Below are 18957 nucleotides of genomic sequence, written 5' to 3' on the forward strand. Positions count from 1 at the left end.
TTCATTAACATCATCCGGCGTAGAAGCTTCTTTATCTGGAGTCTGCAGCGTATGAGTGAATTGGGAGGAAGAGGATCTTTGGGTTTTTATTAACCTAAAGAATAGTTCATTGTCTCTATCCGATGCTTTCATAATTTCTTCGTGTAACTGATTTCTTTTGTCAGCACTTTGTTGTCTTTGTATTGATCTCACTACCCGTTTATAATCAAGCCTATGTATGTTATAGATGTTATCTTTAGAAGGAGTAGATCCTGCTTTTTTCCAGAGGAAGAATGCTTTTTTTGATTTACTAACAGCATTGGCAGGTTTTGGTTACCAGCTTATCTTTTTCCTTCTATTAAATTTTGATTTTCATCGAGAATAGCATGTATCCAAAGCGTTATTTAAACCAGTTAGTAATTGATTTGTAGCTTGATCAATTCCATATGGTGTTCTAATAATAAGGTATTTTCTATCCTTTAGTACTTCCTGTACTTTTAGAGCATTGTTATCCTTATTCTCTTTTTCTATGTTAATTTTGGTACGGATATTTTCTCTGTACTGTTTCTGACTTGCACTTAGTTTTATGCAGAGATCGGCAGACACAGGAGAATGGTCAGAGGTGTTGTGACCTTCACGCAGGATTTTAACCTGAATAAGATCTTTTAATCTCATATTGTTCTCAATAAATTTTACCAATATGTAGTCAATCTGTGATCTAGATGTTCCTTGAAAATATGTGTGATCAGTTGGGTATTTTACTGGAAGTTCCATTCCATTCTCTTTACAAAACTGTTTGAAGAGTTCATCTTGGGAGTCCTTGTAATGTCTAATAAATGAGGCGTTAAAGTCCACTGCTATAATAATTGAGTGTGTTTCTTGATACTTGAGGATAATTTCTTTAAGAGTGTCTAAAGCTGTTCTATAAGCATCGTGTCCACTATCAGTACCTCTAGAAGGAAGATATACAATAATAAGGCAAGTGTAGGATTTCCAGTTGTAGATATTTCAATAGCTTGAACTCTGTTGTTTCCGTCTGGAAGTTGAGAAAACATTGAAGACATGGATTTTTTGTATAAGATTGCGATACCACCATGTCCTCTCTCGGTCGACCAATTGGGGACATCGGTTCATCATCATCAATATGTCTTGAGAAAGTCTGAATGATGTTGTTTCAGTTGTTCTTTTTTATAATTAAAAAGCCAATGTTCTTGCAAAAGTATGATGTCGTGTTTATCTAGGAGTTCATTAAAGTAATTTTTGTTGGAGTTGAAGCCTTTAATGTTGAAGGAGACGATACGTAGTGGACTTGCTTTTTCCAAGGTTACATCATTCGATTCACAGGGAGCGCTATATCTGGATCTATGAGAATGATTTGTCCTTTGTCTAAGAAAGAAGTTCCATTTTTTAGCTTACTGTGAACAGGATGATTTGAATGCGGTTGAACAGCTTTGGGATAATTGTCTAAATTCTTTGTTTCCTTCATATGTTTAACAGCAAAACAGTTTTTACTATATGATCCTGTATAGAACTATTTGGCGCTTTCTCCATAACATTTTCTATGAGGACAGCAAAACTGTTTTCACTATCTCTGTTCAATGTGTTATATGTATCTTCATGAACTTTAACTTTCAAGTCTTCTCTGACAGCAAAACTGTTTTTACTATCATTGCTCAGTGTGTTACTTACATCTTCAGTAACTTTAAATTTCATATTTGATTCACCATTGCCTTGATTCCTGTATGATTGGTTAACCAAAAATTGTTGAGACGATGTTTGGTCGACAGCAATACAGTTATTACTATCAGAGATCGGTATCTGAGTTGCAAGTTCACTTGGTTGAGGATTGAACATTTGAGCCTGTTGAACTTGCTGATTAATATTAGGTCTCTGTGCTTTGAAGGACGCCTCCGGGTGCGGGAATTTCTCGCTACATTGAAGACCTGTTGGTGACCTTCTGCTGTTGTTTTTTTTTCTATGGTCGGGTTGTTGTCTCTTTGGCACATTCCTCATTTCCATTCTCAATTTTATTGTCTTGAAGCTTCTGGTATTCTATCTGATTGTCTATACATATACGGTGGGGAAGCAGGTACACCATAATAGAAAAATGGGTGAGGTTGTGCTTGTTGCATCCATTGATTTTGTGCTATTGTCTGGGTAGCATGAAAAATAGGTTGTGGTGGTACCATATGTACAGGAGCTTGTGAGTGGAAATTATTTTGACTTTGATTCCTGAACGTTAACATTTGGTTTTCCAAGTTTAATAATCTGAGATTGGTCATTTCTCGTTCTAGTTCCTTAACCCTGTTATCCAGTTGTATACAATGGCAGTTTTGATAAGTAGAACTTGTGGTCAACACATTAGGGTTTGAGCTGAGATAGTCTACCCTATTCTGACTACTATCATTATGACCTAACTGAGCAAGTTTCAAGTTTCTTATTGTTATTGTTATCTAGAACGGTGTTTTCCAGAGCTGCAATGTGAGCTTCAGCCACAACAAGCTTAGACTTTTAGATCTTCTTGCTTTACGTTCTTCTGTTTCTTAGGTAATGATTGTTTAGTATGCTTGTTGGTGGTGTCTGATTGATCTATATGGGTCTGAGAGCTTGGTGTTATGTTTTCAGGAGCTCTTGCATTTGTAGGTTGTTTGATACTATGCATATTTAAATACAAGTGGTCTTGAGGGTTGGACCTAGAGATGCGATCAGATGTACCAGTTTCAAGTGATAATTTAACAGGTTCGTTGTTGTTAGGAACTGTTTTTACTATAGTATCAGGTGAGTTCAGAGAGTAAGCACTTTGTTCAGTGATTTGATTGACTGATTCCAGTTCACAAATTGATAGGTCTTTTAACGAGGCTGAATACATTGAAAACGTTCTAATGTTTCGAAGCTCATTGATTTGCAAAAGTCTGATGTGATGTTTTGGCATTGAAAATGAAATTTTTCGTCGCATACAACACAGATAATGAAATAATAGTCGACTATGATTCCGGAACATGAAGGACAAGATGGAAAATTCTGAGAGGGGGTTGTTGTTGCTGTAGCGTCATCTGTAGCAAGGTTTGAGATTGTGCTGAGTGCAACATTGTCGCCTCTATTTTGCATTTGTATTATTGGTGAATCATGAGTTGAGATCTTATCTGATTGTATAGAATTGTTTACAAGTTTATCTGCTAAAAATGAGCTAGAAGATTCTTGTATAATTGAATTCATTTTGTTCAGGACACTTGTAGAAGGGAGAGTCTGTATTATTTCGTGTAGATCTTTTCTAATAAAGTCTCCTATGTCTCTACCATTGGCTTCTACTGAAAAGGCAGTTTTGTACATGTTGATTATATAGACTTGTCGCCTCTCAATCCCTATGTTAGTGGTTGGTTTTATACTGAGAGATTCTTCAACAAAAAGATTGTGCTTGTCTCTTTTAAAATGAGAAATGGCGGTAAGTTTTGTAGAATTTTCATAAAATGATAGAGTGTCCTTATGAAACATCAAAAAAGTAGCAGGAGTGAATTTCATAACCAGTGTCCCTCTTTTAAATTCAGCTTGAACATCCATTTGTTCAGTAGCATCAACCATTTTTTGGGCAGCTTTAGTTGTATTGAGTGTGTACTTGTTAAAGTTGTCTTCCCTTGTTTTGTTCTATTTGGTGTGATGTTACTAGAGCGTTGTGCTAGTTCATTGCTCTTCAGTCGTGCCTTGTGTTTTGCAACGGCTAGACTGGGTGTATATCTGTATGGTGTTATCTTGTCTCTATGCGACCTTCTTGGTGAGGCCATTATGTTTATTCTAAGGACAGCAAAACAGTCTTTACTATCAATAGAATACTAAATGTTATTTTTGTTACCTTGATGTTGATTCACTTTGGACAGCAAAACAGTATTTACTATCCTGAACCCTTTAAAAGATCAGTTGAAAAAAATAATTCTTCAAGACTATATCCTTATGAAGTATGTTGAAATTAAACCTATAAGCTGAAGATATTCCCTAGTGTTGTTCTCTAGACAGCAAAACTGTTTTTACTATCATATATTCAGGAGCAGTGTCAGAGATATTTATTTGTTGCTATTTAAAGAACTTTGCATGTGATATGAATCCCTACTTCCTTATGACGTCTGTTGAATTAAATCCTATAAGCTGTAGATATTCCCTAGTGTTGTTCTCTAGACAGCAAAACTGTGTGTACTATCATAAATACTGGAGCAGTGTCAAGATATATTTTTTTGTTATTTTTTAAGTTGCTATTTTGAAGTTGCATGTGATGTGAGACCTTAAATCCTTTAATATGATGTCTGTTCAAATTTACCCTATAAGTTGTAGAAGTTCTCTAGTGTTGTTCTCTCGACAGCAAAACTGTTTTTACTGTCATATATACTGGAGCAGTGTCAGAGTAATTGATTTGTTGCTATTTGAAATTGCATGTGATGTGACCCCTTAAATCCTTTTGTCGTCTGTTAAAATTAAACCTATAAGATGTAGAGGTTCCCTAGTGGTGTTCTTTAGACAGCAAAACTGTTTTCTAATACTATCATAAATACTAGAGCAGTGTCAGAGATATTTATTTGTTGCTATTTTACAAACTCTGCATGTGATATGAAACATAAATTTCATGATCTTTAATATATATTCTACTATTTTTCTGTTTTATGATGGTTGAATTATTATATATTATAGTATACTTGTACTTGACAGCAAAACAGTTTTTACTATCGTAACTATAAGATAAACTGTGTTGTTATTTATATAAGATAATAAAACTTGTGATTGAGTCCTAGACTTTAGAACATGGAGATCATTGGTCGATTTGACTTGGCAATTGACGAATTAAGAGTCAATAGATAGGTGTTACTAAATAGGTAGCAAAACTGTTTTTACTACGATTTTTCAGTTTCTTGATTTTTTAGTTACGTCTATGTCTGTGTTTATGACAACTCGTCTTTGATTTTGTAAAGCAGTCAAATACAATTTACCTTCCAATACGCTGGTACCATAACTTGACTAAAAGGGGGTTTGGGTGTTCCCCATCCAGGTATACTTGTTTGTAGCTTTAGTGACTGTGCGCCTTTGCTTTGGTACCTTTGTGGCCTTTTGTTGGTCGTATCGAATCAAGAGAGAATCTGGGAGATCTGGCCTGTTCTGTATTATTCAGTTGACGTATCAGGTTATTTATCGTGTCAATTTGTTTGGCTAACTTTAAATCGTCCTCATAGAAGGAGTGAGGGTCTGGGTTACTTCTAGACGCGTTAAATTCAACAATTGAGTAATGAGGAATTTCAAGAAGGGTTACTCGTGGAGTATTCTTTTTTTCGGGATATCTTTGTTGCTAGGGTTAGATCTTCAAATTTGTCCTTGATGTACTTCAGAATACTAGATGTGTTTTGAAATCTGAGCTTCAGGTATTTCGATCCCTTCTTTGGTTGTAGCGTCACATGTACCTAACCAAACATAAACGTGTATGCCATAAAATGGAATCCCTTAGTTTGGAACTAGACTGGTTTACAAATTGTATATTAAGTTCATCCAAATTTGTGACCTCTCTTTTGATGTAAGTCCCCTTACTGTCAGACAGAAGAACAGGAGTGTATTTCTGATGCAGACCTGCAGTGTTGACTTTGATTTGTCTCAGACTTCTTCTTATATAGCTATCGGTCATGAGAACAGACTATCATTTTATATATAAAAGGGGGTTGGGGTAATACAGTTATTAGGAATAAAAATAAACAAATAAGGTAAAAATGGAGGTCACCTACGATTTTAGAACCTTGTTATTTTAAATCTCATCGTCACAAACTCCTTAATCTAAAGAACCGCGCTGAAGTACGTCCATTATTCATAGTTCATTATTCAAAATTCAATAATGAATAATGAAATAGTTCACTATTCACTATTAAAAAAATAATAATGAATAATGAAATAGTTTATGTTTCATTATTCAACTTGAAGCGGTGAATAGTGAAATAAAAATTAAAAAGCATGACTGTGACACTATAGCTATTAATATCCCGTATTTCTAAATTCATCATTTTGGTGTTTTCTAACAAATATTCAAATAAGTATCAGAAAATAGAAGAAAAACTCTTTAGATTTTTATTTTATTTATTTATTTATTTTCGGAGGATAAACTAGTTGGTTTTCCTATATATAACTATTTTTAACAGAAATTCCTTGGTTCAATGTATGGACGACCTGAATACCAAAACATAATATATAGAAATTAAAATACTCTACGTCGTCTGTATTTTCAATGGACCTTTGTCTAAAGACTAGTCAAAATAGATGTGAACTAGACCCAAACTGCATGTACTTACTTTTAATTCGAAAATATAAAATTCACTATCATAGACATAGGTGAATAATACTCCCAAAAAGTTGAATAGGTATATTTTATTTCTGTGTTAAGGGAGCTACCATTTGATTTTTATGGGGGGGGGGCTAGGATGAAATTTGAAAAAAATAGGCAGGACAGGAGTTTTGAGTAAAAAAAAAGGCAGGATGAGCAACTTGGTAAAAAAAAAGGCAGGATGACAACTTGTGTAAAAAAAAGTCAGGATAACTAGTAAAAAAAAAGGCAGGACCGAATAGAGTAAAAAATAAAAAGGCAGGACAGAGATTACAACTAAAAAAAAAGCAGGACAAAATTTTTCATCCTAGCCCCCCCATAAATGGTAGCTCCCTAAGCCGTTGTAGAATGCATTCATGATCTTTTAAATTATATTAACAAAGTATTCACCGGATTGAACTAAAAATACTATCTACGCTATTTGATTTTCAGTAGGATTTATTTATACACCATTGAATCATGCAGTGACACAGTCTATTATACGTTATATTTAGCACATACATGTATAATAAAGAAATATTAATATTTCTTTATAAACGGGGAATGTGACAGTCTGACCACATTTTTATGTGTCGCTTTACAGATCAACTAGAGCACGCTTAATGAATTCATTTTTTTTTTTTTTATCAAAATCAAAATTCAAAAAGATAAAGAAATAAAATTATTAATTATTTATAAGTTGATAATTTGGATCAGTTGTTATATCCCATCATAATCAGTGGAGTGTAAGGGACGACATCAAAAGATCGATGTAGGATAAAAAAAACTTAAATCAAATAGTTTGGGGGTGGGGGTTGAAATTCTGCAAGTTTTGTATATCTAAAATCGATTTTTACATATATCCCTATTGGTAAATCAATTTTTCCCAAATTAAGTTAAAAAGGGGGGGGGGGGTCAGTGTAAAAACTATGTGAATTAAGTTTTTTTTATCCTACATTGAACTTTTGATGTCGTCCCTACATGTAACAGCGTAAATCAAGAGAAGCTTTGACTCGGGGTGAAATTTGTAACGAGCAAGATTTAATGAATAAATATTTTATTATGTTGAAAAAAAATAGATTTTAAAAAATACAGATTTAGCACAGAGATTTTGACCTATACAATATCCCTTTGAAATCACATATAACTAGATTATTAACTCTTGTAATATACTCTTCATTCGCTTTGGAAAAAAGGCCATGTTGTCATGTAAATAAAAATTGGAAACAAAAGCCAGCATCACAACACCAAGGACTGTGATATGTTTAACGATACTGGCATGGTAATCGAGACAAACATTTCTGCCGAAGATAATTATTATGCTCGTTATCTAATATCGTTAAAAACCTTAACAATGAAAGTCTATTTGTATGTGTAACCTCTAAATGGGTATTTAAGAACGAGAAAGATCCATTTGGAGCAAATAAAAATTTCTGAAAGGAGTAGGTCCAGTAAGACCCCTTTTCGGCCCCAAAATATAGCAGTTTTACAAAATTGTTGAAATGTAAACTTTTAGTGGTTTATTGGACAGTAGAATGCTTCTGCTACATAAATATGGGCTCTTTTTGACAATACAATGCACATATATCGGGTACTAGCACCATTAAATCATGCTAAATTACTGAAATCTTCACAATTCTAGCATTTTAGTTAAATTTTAAACGGTTTTCGTGTAAAACGAAAGTGGCCGCGTTCGTGTTCATCCTTAATATTGAAATGTTAGTTGTATTTTATGATAATACATTACATATATAAAGGTTGAGGATGAACACGGATGCGGCCACTTTCATTTTTGACAAAAACCATCTGAAAAGTGACATTTTTTCGCATATTTGGTAGATTTTTCATATTTGAGCTTGAATCGGATCATTTTTAATGACTAAATCAGTTAAAATCTTTCACATAAACTAATTGATTCAAAAGAAATAGACTTTTAAGTGTTTAAAAAGTGGTCAAAATCTTTCGTCAAATGAACCTGAAATTTAAGGCCAAAATCGGTCCTTTTCTATTTGATTCAAAATAATGTATCGCTAACGTTTGATGCAAGGAACAATTATAAATATGAAAATGCCTTATAAAAATGAGCAAAAGTATTACATGAAAGAAACGTTTCTTAGCTTTAAAGCATACATTGACAAAAAAAAAACATATGCTCTTTTTCTATAAAGTTTAAAATTAAAGCAAGACAAATCGGTGATTAAATGATAGTACGAGCATTGACGAGCAAGCTTGGATAAACAAGCACATATATTGAAGGCAGCACGATTGCCTATAATCGCTTAAATTATATCCACTTCATTTAAACTTTAAAACTTTGTTGATAGTTGATTCATTTGCAATCCTACCACATCTCCTTAATTTTATATTATATAAACCAAACAGATTAGGAAGTGCTTTTTGTGGTCATTTTTGTTATCCACCATTAATCGACACCAGTCACTCTAAAATATATTCCAAAAAAATAAACTTTTGGAAATTGATTAATTACATAACAGTTTGACTTTCTCACTATAAAATAGAAGAGAGAAAGCTCGAAATTCCTTGTTGTCCATGGATCTGGATATTAAGCAAAAAATGAGAATATTATGTAAATACCATTAGAGCTTAGTTTATTGAAAGAATTTATAAATTGATTTCAATTGAATTGACAAATGGATGTTTGTGTGGTTTTGATATTTACACGCATATCAAATATATAGTTTCATAATACTACATTACGTAACTCGTTGCATTTGACCCCCGTTGAATAAACGTGTGAACAGAAATTCGGTTAGGTAACAAACAAGATGAGTCAGTGCAAAAATCATTTGCTTAACAAGCTTTATCACTGCAGACTTTGTGCAACTGATGCACAGATGCATAACGTATATAAGGGTTTATTTTGGTAATTGCTATTGTTTACTGCATTGTTCGTTTACATTATATAATTGAAGGATAAAGATGAAAACATACACGACTATATATGTTATGATACTAATACTATTTTTGTTAGAAGATGCTAAGTGTCATAGATGTCATAATAAGTGTCGACATTTCTTGAAACATCACCCATGTCCGGTTTTAATGGACACGAATTGTGAAGTTGTTCGGAGATTTTGTGGATGCTGTGATGAGTGTGCTTTAAATCTAGACGAGCAATGTAGTGCAGAGACTCCCAGGTAAGCAACTTATTTCATAACAAGCTATAAGGGGTTCCTTCAGACACTTGTCAAAAACAAGATAATCGAAGAAGTCAGGTCTTTAAATGTCAAATCCAGATACATGTACAAAATGTATGATGTTCTTTCCATTAACAATCGAAACTTTTCTAATTGGGTTCCATTAATATATTACACAGAACTAGAGATTACAGAAAAAAACAGACACGGCTTCCTCAGCCTCATTTTTGGGGAATAAGAAAATGCATGTACTAAGTTAGGAATGTTACAGTTGTCATCCATTCGTTTGATGTGTTTGAGCTTTTGATTTTGCCATTTGATTAGGGACTCGATGTTCAGTATTTTTTTTATTTTACTCTTAACAGTCCTTTTGAATTTCTCTGCATACATAAATGTATATATCTCTTATTCCTTTTTATAAATAGTTGTTTCTTTGTTCGAAGCATTGTTTGTACAAACCATTGACACCTTTGTTTTCAGTTTTCGAGTCCTTGTTCAACTTTTCTAAAGGAGTGTATTTAAACAGACGGATGTATTTCATTTGAATATTGAACCGACCATATGGCAGAAAGATAAATTATGCGTAAAGGTATCAGAACAAAGAAATCGAAATCTGTGTGGGAAATAATAGTCTGTTAATGGACAATTAGATCATTACCCTAATAAAGTCGACATTCTTTAGAATAACACTATATTTATAGTTAGAACAATACTTATTATAGGATAAGGACAAGTTTCAATGACTCTTTGTCTAATTGTCCGTTGTCAGAAATAAATTATACTTCCATTTACATGTCAATCGAGTGCTTTAACAATTAAAAGTTATATGACGATCCCATTTGTATTAAAAGTTTTATAACACTCTTTTTTCTTGAATCTTCAGTATTCATAGACATAGCTCTATAACATGCTTTTGCCCTAACATACATATAGTTTTTATTTTTCGCTGTGAAACAATAATCTATCAATCCACCCAACAATCTACTTTAATAAGAATGGTTGTTTTCATTAAAAAGACATTCATTATGAATTAATGAATCTTTCATTCTCATAAACTAAATACAAAATTACAGAGCACGGTACATTTAAATAATTTTGTTCTTTCTACTCTTACTTCTATTTTACAAGTAGTAAGGAAGTGGTATTCGTTACCAATGTCAGTTGAGTCACACTAGTTACATACTCTACCGTCTCTAGAAGTACCATCTTCCTGTCTCAACTAAAAATCGATGACTACCTTTTTACATCGCGATGACCGTGAGGGTATTTCGATGTATTGCTATCGCCTAGATTTCCATTACGTAACATTCGTTTAGGGTTTGTAACCGATCTATAAACATAATAAATACGCGAACATTAAAGAGTACAAAATAACATTCCTTATCGTTTGTTGTAAATACATCTCTTCAATGAATACTGATAAAAATATTTTTGTTTAGAATATGAATTAATAATATGAAAATATTTTCATTAGATATATATATATATATATATATATATATATATATATATATATATATATATATATATATATATATATATATATTTATTCATTAAATAAAATAATAAAATAAGTAAAAAGTTAACAGTTCCATTCTATCGATTTCATCCTTCCATTGGGACTCTTCAGGATAACTCCATTCTATCGATTTCATCCTTCCATTGAAGTTATCCTGAAGAGTCCCAATGGAAGGATGAAATCAAATCGATAGAATGGAACTGTTAACTGTTAACTTTTTACTTATTTTATTATTTTATTTAATGAATATATATATCTGCACATGTGAAAATTATTTTTTACACCTATATATATATATATATAAGTAAAAAATCATTGATAATATCTATGCACACGTACCAATAAAATGTGTTAAAGCATGCGGAAGAATATCTCAGGAACGTTTTGCGACAATCCCGGCAAGGACCGGTAACTCTGTATGTAAGATTTTTTTTGCGTGAAAATATGAATGCCTACTCATATCCAATCTTTTAGAAAAATCGAATTTTTACAGAAGAGTGTCCACCATGCACTTGCACTGCACTATTATTAGAATAACATAATAGAACGATATACAAGTTAATTGATGAAAATTATATATACATGTAACTGTTATATTAATATAATATATAACAACAAAATTTTAACCATTGTATACTGATTTGTATCACTACAATATAATAGTTATTACGGTGAGATGATTTTCCTGTCATTTATTCATCATCAATGTACGAACTTGTCTCAGATTTTTTGTTATCTCTGCATATTAACCTCAGTTTCAGGTATAGAGATGTGATTTTGTTTTCTGTGACAAGTGCTTTTGACCATCCACAAGAACTTGCGATCATCCGAATCGATGTTCAGTACTTCAGTTCTTTGATTTAAATTTACACAGTGTGTACGAATGACTTGTTGAATAAATGTTAAAATATTTCTCAAACTTAATTTCCTAATACCAGTACTTCATTGGCATAACCGCTTTGGTGAACCATTTATATATGACAACCACGACTGTTTGTATTGATCTTGTTGTTTTTGCTCAACAGTTTTTGATACCAATTTATCAGCAAATAGAATATGCCATATGTTTGACATTAATTCCATAGATGTCTAGATGTTTTTATATATATACTAGCCACTGGTGTTGGTATCCATAAATAGGAAAATTCATGAATACAAGTTTATATAGTAGACAAGATATTTAATTTTATTTTTTTTATCATAAATTTAATAATCTGCCCCAAAAATGTATCATACGAACTTTGCCTTAATTGATATTCGATATCTGCCAAGCTCGGCATAAACAGTAACATTAGGTGTGCTTTAGTGGTTTAAATGAAGACTCACTTAACAAAATCTGAGGCAATGCACCACCAGGAACTGCGGCTTCGACAGGGTAAATGATTCCTGCTTTAATGTAATAATACATGTATATCATGTGTGATATTTTCAAAATGTAAACAGAAGCAAGTGTCACCATTGAGTTGTATATAAAAACCTGGTAATTAGTATAAAAGCTTTAATAAATTCAAACTACTAGCCAAGAAATTTGTTTTTGTCCCGGCCGATAAAGCTGCTAATAATATTAGTATTGTTTGACGTAAATTTTACATTGAGGTTCTGAAAAAAGAAATCACCAATTCACCAACATTCCAACTGACTCCATTTTCAGAAAACGACATCTGTAACAAACATAAACTTTTAGCTACCGCTTTACAAGCAGAGCCAAATACAATGAAAGTCCCAACTATGTACTGGCTTCCGAAGCTACACAAAACACCTTACAAATATAGATTTATTTCGTCTTCAAGCCATTGTTCCACTACTAAATTGTGTATTCTTCTTACCAGCACACTTGGTACAATTAAAAACCTGATAATAAATTGTTCAAATAAGGCCTTCGAAAATAGTGGAATTAATTACTTTTGGAGTGACAAGAACTCGTTGGAAGTACTTGATAAATTGCATGCTTATATTGGTGATTTTAAATCTGTTCAAAGTTTTGATTTTTCTACCCTGTATAAAATTGAGAATGGAAATGGGGAATGTGTCAAAGAGACAACAACCCGACCAAATAAAAAACAACAGCAGAAGGTCACCAACAGGTCTTCAATGTAGCGAGCAATTCCCGCACCCGGAGGCGTCCTTCAGCTGGCCCCTAAACAAATATATACTTGTCCAGTGATAATGAACGCCATACTAATTTCCAAATTGTACACAAGAAACTAAAATTAAAATAATACAAGACTAACAAAGGCCAGAGGCTCCTGACTTGGGACAGGCGCAAAAATGCGGCGGGGTTAAACATGTTTGTGAGATCTCAACCCTCCCCCTATACCTCTAACCAATGTAGTAAAGTAAACGCATAACAATACGCACATTAAAATTCAGTTCAAGAGAAATCCGAGTCTGATGTCAGAAGATGTAACCAAAGAAAATAAACAAAATGACAATAATACATAAATAACAACAGACTACTAGCAGTTAACTGACATGCCAGCTCCAGACTTCAATTAAACTGACTGAAAGATTATGATTTCATCATATGAACATCAGGCACAATCCTTCCCGTTAGGGGTTTAGTATCATACCATCATAACATATATGAGAAGAACATAACCCGTGTCATGCCAACAACTGTTTTTAGAATAAATGTGTTTAGTTCCGATGCAAAGACCTTATCAGTGACTCAATATTAACGCCAAAATATGCAATCTTTAATGACTTGACAACAGTATCGTAATTATATCCCTTCTTAATAAGTCTATTCAAAGGTTTTGTAAGTTTCTGAGGTGAATACTGACACCTTTGTGCTTTATAAAGAATATTACCATAAAAAATTGGATGTGAAATACCTGAACGTATTAGAAGTCTGCATGTTGAGCTATATTTACGAATGATGTCTTTATACCGATGATAAAATTTAGTAAATGTTTTGACTAGTTTCCACATTACCTCACATTCTCATTAAGAAAAAACTCACACACCTAATTAAATGGGCATTTAAAAAGTCAGAATGTGAATATATATGTTCAAACTCTTTGAGGTCATTTTTTAGTAGCAATAAACAAAAAAACTATGTCAATTGGACATGCTTTGATACTATATATGCCCTTGAATTTTTACTAGATAACATTTTTGTTCGCTTTGGGGATACCGTATATCGTCAGATTATCGGAATTCCAATGGGGACTAACTGTGCACCACTTATTGCGGAACTGTTTTTGTATTGCAATGAGTTACAATTTATGACAAAAATAAGCAAAGACCCTTCGAAACAACATCTGATAAACAAATTTAATAATACTTTTAGATATTTGGATGATATTTTGGCTCTCAATAATGACGACTTCAGTATGTATATTAAAGAAATTTATCCTGTTGAACTTATTTTGAATAAATCTAATACTAACAATGACCACTGCCCTTTCCTCGATCTTGATATCTATATCACTAACGGAAAGCTGAATACTAAAATTTAGGATAAAAGAGATGATTTTTCATTTCCTATCGTTAATTATCCATTTTTAGATGGTGACGTTCCCTTGTCACCATCTTACGGTGTTTATATATCTCAACTTGTACGATTCGCTCGTGTATGTAACAATGTTTTAGATTTTAACGAGAGAAATTTATGTATTACTGAAAAATTATTACACCAGGGTTTTCGATATCACAAACTAGTCAAAACATTTACTAAATTTTATCATCGGTATAAGGACATCATTCGTAAATATAGCTCAACATGCAGACTTCTTATACGTTCAGGTATTTCACATCGAATTTTTTATGGAAATATTCTTTATAAAGCACAAAGGTGTCAGTATTCACCTCAAAAACTAACAAAACCTTTGAATAGACTTATTAAGAAGGGATATAGTTACGATACTGTTGTCAGGTCATTAAAGATTGCATATTTTGGCGTTAATATTGATTCACTTATAGGGTCTTTGCATCGGAACTGAACACAATTATTCAAAAACCAGTTGTTGGCATGACACGGGTTATGTTCTTCTCATATATGTTATGATGGTATGATACTTAACCCCTAACGGGAAGGATTGTGCCTGATGTTCATATGATGAAATCATAATCTTTCAGTCAGTTTAATTGAAGTCTGGAGCTGGCATGTCAGTTAACTGCTAGTAGTCTGTTGTTATTTATGTATTATTGTCATTTTGTTTATTTTCTTTGGTTACATCTTCTGACATCAGACTCGGATTTCTCTTGAACTGAATTTTAATGTGCGTATTGTTATGCGTTTACTTTTCTACATTGGCTAGAGGTATAGGGGGAGGGTTGAGATCTCACAAACATATTTAACCCCGCCGCATTTTTGCGCCTGTCCCAAGTCAGGAGCCCCTGGCCTTTGTTAGTCTTGTATTATTTTAATTTTAGTTTCTTGTGTACAATTTGGAAATTAGTATGGCGTTCATTATCACTGAACTAGTATATATTTGTTTAGGGGCCGGTTGGGGGACGCCTCCGGGTGCGGGAATTTCTCGCTGCATTGAAGACCTATTGGTGACCTTCTGCTATTGTTTTTTCTATGGTCGGGTTGTTGTCTCTTTGGCACATTCCCCATTTCCATTCTCAATTTTATTGATTGATAATTGGTAATAAATTTCTATTTATAGGTGTGCAGATGGATTAATGTGTGTAAATTCAAAAGGAGAAGCACTGAAAATAGTACATCATAGTTTGAAAGATTATGTTGGCTTCTGTCAGAATGTGTAAGTAAAACTGCTTTTGTAAACATGGACTTGGATTGACATTGCTAAAAAAATAATCACAATGGAGATTCTCACATAGTTAACGTAGGGACTATTGTACCATGACATGTACAAACCGTATCTCTACTTTTTGATACTTTAATCAAGAAAAGGTTATTAGTCTATTTTCTTCTTTTTAAAGACGTAATTTAAATCCACATTGAAATAAGATGGTACTCAAAAATATGGTTTGGATATAAATAACGAAACAGTTTAGTTCGGTAAATGCATTTATTTAAACATGGTTTTCATTTTTACAATACTTTTGGCATTTTGACATACTACATGTATGCACAAGTATTTAACTATTTGTTCGTTATTTCTGCTTTTGACGCATATAATATCAGCCTTTTTACAAAAAGTTTACACAGGCTTTAAAAAATGAATGCATTAAACGATTACTATACCATGAAAAAGTCAACACACGATATCGATGTACTGAAAGAATAAGCATATCAAGTTTGCTATGCTTCATTCTTGAAAACGCAGTCCTTTCAATGTTATTTGGACGGACTTGGCAAATTGAACATGCAAGTTAGGCAGGTGGTCTTAGAAATACCATACAATGCATTAAATGAGGGTCGAATTCATTTTTTTAAGGGAACACTTTTAGCCTCACACGCAAAAAAATTTGTTTTACGGGAATGTATAATTGTGCTATGAGCCTGAAATTGTGTGGGTGTCGTTTATTATAGTATTTATTTTTTTGTTTATTGATTTGTTTATTTTTTTTATTATGTTGTGATTTTGCACCTCCGATCCTGGCTAAAAGGAAAGAGGTTTGCGCCTAGGCCATTAAAATGTACAAACACGCCACATCCTTTATCATGTATATGTGTCTGTCCAAAGTCCTTAATTCAGTTGTCGTTTGTTGCTTCAAATATGATATTACTTTTATTTGTACATTAACTAGCCGGTAGTTTTCTCGTTAGAATTGTTCCACACTTGTTATTTCGGGACCTTTTCTAGCTTGGTGTATTGGTTTTATTCATTGTTGACGGTGGTATTATGGTGGCCTATATTTGGTCTGATCTTTGGTAGAGAGTTGTCTCACTGGCAAACATACATTGAAGACCCATTGGTTGCCTTCGGCTGTTGTTTGCTCTGTGGTCGGGTGGTTGTCGCTTTGACATATTCACCATTTCCTTTCTCAATTTTATTTTATACACTGACATATTATTTTTATATTGGATTTATGAAACTAGACCCAATAAATTAGATCAACAAACTTATAAAGACATGGAATATGATATCGATATATCTGGTAAGATAATATTTACACTGTAGACTATAAAAACATGTTTTTCTATCCAAAGAAAACTTCTCAATTGGCTTACACTGAAATGACTTTAATCCAAAAAAAAAAGATGAACGAAGAAACATAAATTTTAAAATGTTGACATATTGATACCATTAAAGCGCACGACTATACGTCCCTGATAATATTATAATAGATATTTCTCCAGACTTAATGTGTAATTCTAATTGTGTGATTGTCTCACTGATAGTTTACGCCATGTCTAGCAGCATTTTTCATCATATTTATTATAGATTTACTTGACATCGTTTTGTACTTAGTAACATACAGTTATTACGAACAAAAAAAAAAAACAAAAAAAAGAAACAGGTGATATGTGTTGGTGTTTAACCATTACCAGTATGGAGTTGAACATATATATAAATAAAGAATCTTGGCAATCTTTAATAATGAAACACAAATTTCCCCAAATCTTTTTTAATAGGAAAATTAATGTTCCGTCATTAGCAGTAGCTCAGTTTTTGTCCAGTCTAGAAGTGATTTATCTATCGTTGCTATAAGACGACTTTTCTAAAGCAATATGATAGAAACTTTGAATTATTGTAGGTTACCATTGCCCTTATACATTTATGTAAAATTCTAAAACTGCTTTGAACATCATCAATTCATTTCAGTCTACATCGTACAAAACTAAAATGTTACTTAGAATCATTTGCATAACAGCGTGGACCAACGCAATACTTTTGTTGATAATACTACTAAATCATTTACCTTATTAAACTTGTTTGTCATCAGTTATAATCATATGTACACATGTGGACCTATTGTATCATGCAGTTATAATTTAAACCATTAAATTTCCACAAATAGAATTTTTTTTGGAAAATTAAGGGGGCCTTCAAAATGTGTTTGTTCATTAATTATAAAATCCTACGCTCTACATACTAGTATTATATATTCATTCGTGTGTTAATTTTAATCAATTTTCAGGGTCATGAGTCCTGTGGTGGTTGAAAATACAGATATCACCGAGAGAAAGATAAGAATATGAAAACACTTGTACAATTGCTTGTTTTGTCGCAGCAGATTCGTTTATTTAAAACTGAATTCACGTGTTATGATAGATTCAGACTCTGTTCTAAACAATACAAATGAATGGTGAAAAAAAAGAGAATACGGTATGCAAATGATTTTAGCAGGCGATTGGGAAGGCACAAATAAAGAAAAAAGAAAGAAAGAAAGAACGAAGGAAAAAGAATACATATTTATTTCAGTGTTAGATTTATCGTGATACATATTTAATCTGCCTCGTTCATGCTTTCTAACATTCATGCAGAAAATGCAATATTCTAAAATCATTTAGATTATTTAAATAAAAATAAAGGTATAAGAATGTGTTGTATGAGTGACAATAGGACAACTCTCCATCCAAGTCACAGTTTATAAAAGTAAACCATTATAAATCAAAATACGGTCTTCAATAGTAGATAAACCTATTTAAGGTTGGTTGTTTATTGATTTTGGGAAGTATTTTTTAATCGATTTTATATATGATGCATTGATGCTTTGAACATACGTCAAGAGTCAAAATGCGTCTTTTTAATCTTGTGGTAATCAAAAGGGGCGTCCGTTTGGCTGAGGAGGACATGTGAATACGCAGTTATGTCCTGTTAGCTTGGGAATACAATACCCAGTCGATTGTGTTTCAATTATTGTGCGTCTCTGCAATTATAACGGTTTATAGTTATGTGGCCTGCTGCAAGACAAACAATTCTTTCCTTATCGAAGATTCTCTTGTTTCACAGTGGCAGTTGCAATTTAAACCTTCATCTGAGTAGACCTGTTTTGCATAATCTACACGTATCTATGATTGGTATTTGCTTTTGTGCCTGAATTATTTTCTAGACATTTCCAAACAACAAACAACAACAATCTACTTTTTCTTAACTTGAGTTTTCTTTGATTTGTTCAAA

At 32.6% G+C, this 18957-nt stretch overlaps 1 protein-coding gene across 1 annotated transcript; it reads left to right on the forward strand.

Annotated features, from left to right (window-relative positions):
• Positions 1 to 9095: 9095 nt before the first annotated feature.
• Positions 9096 to 18374, forward strand: LOC139492957 (perlustrin-like protein). The gene is made up of 3 exons (XM_071281109.1): positions 9096 to 9456; positions 15592 to 15687; positions 17975 to 18374. Exons 1-3 carry the CDS (start codon positions 9239 to 9241, stop codon positions 18033 to 18035), a joined length of 375 nt encoding a protein of 124 aa, XP_071137210.1. The 5' UTR covers positions 9096 to 9238; the 3' UTR covers positions 18036 to 18374.
• The last annotated feature ends 583 nt before the right edge of the window (positions 18375 to 18957 follow it).

Source organism: Mytilus edulis, chromosome 1 (genome assembly GCF_963676685.1).
Source record: "Mytilus edulis chromosome 1, xbMytEdul2.2, whole genome shotgun sequence".
In the NCBI taxonomy this organism is placed as follows: domain Eukaryota; kingdom Metazoa; phylum Mollusca; class Bivalvia; order Mytilida; family Mytilidae; genus Mytilus; species Mytilus edulis.

What these genes read in the sequence shown, in the direction of transcription:
- LOC139492957 (XM_071281109.1), top strand. Translation starts at nt 9,239, where the DNA reads ATGAAAACATACACGACTATATATGTTATGATACTAATACTATTTTTG. An exon ending in TGTAGTGCAGAGACTCCCAG is followed by an intron (nt 9,457 to 15,591) that starts GTAAGCAACTTA and finishes TTCTATTTATAG; the next exon opens with GTGTGCAGATGGATTAATGT. An exon ending in GTTGGCTTCTGTCAGAATGT is followed by an intron (nt 15,688 to 17,974) that starts GTAAGTAAAACT and finishes ATCAATTTTCAG; the next exon opens with GGTCATGAGTCCTGTGGTGG.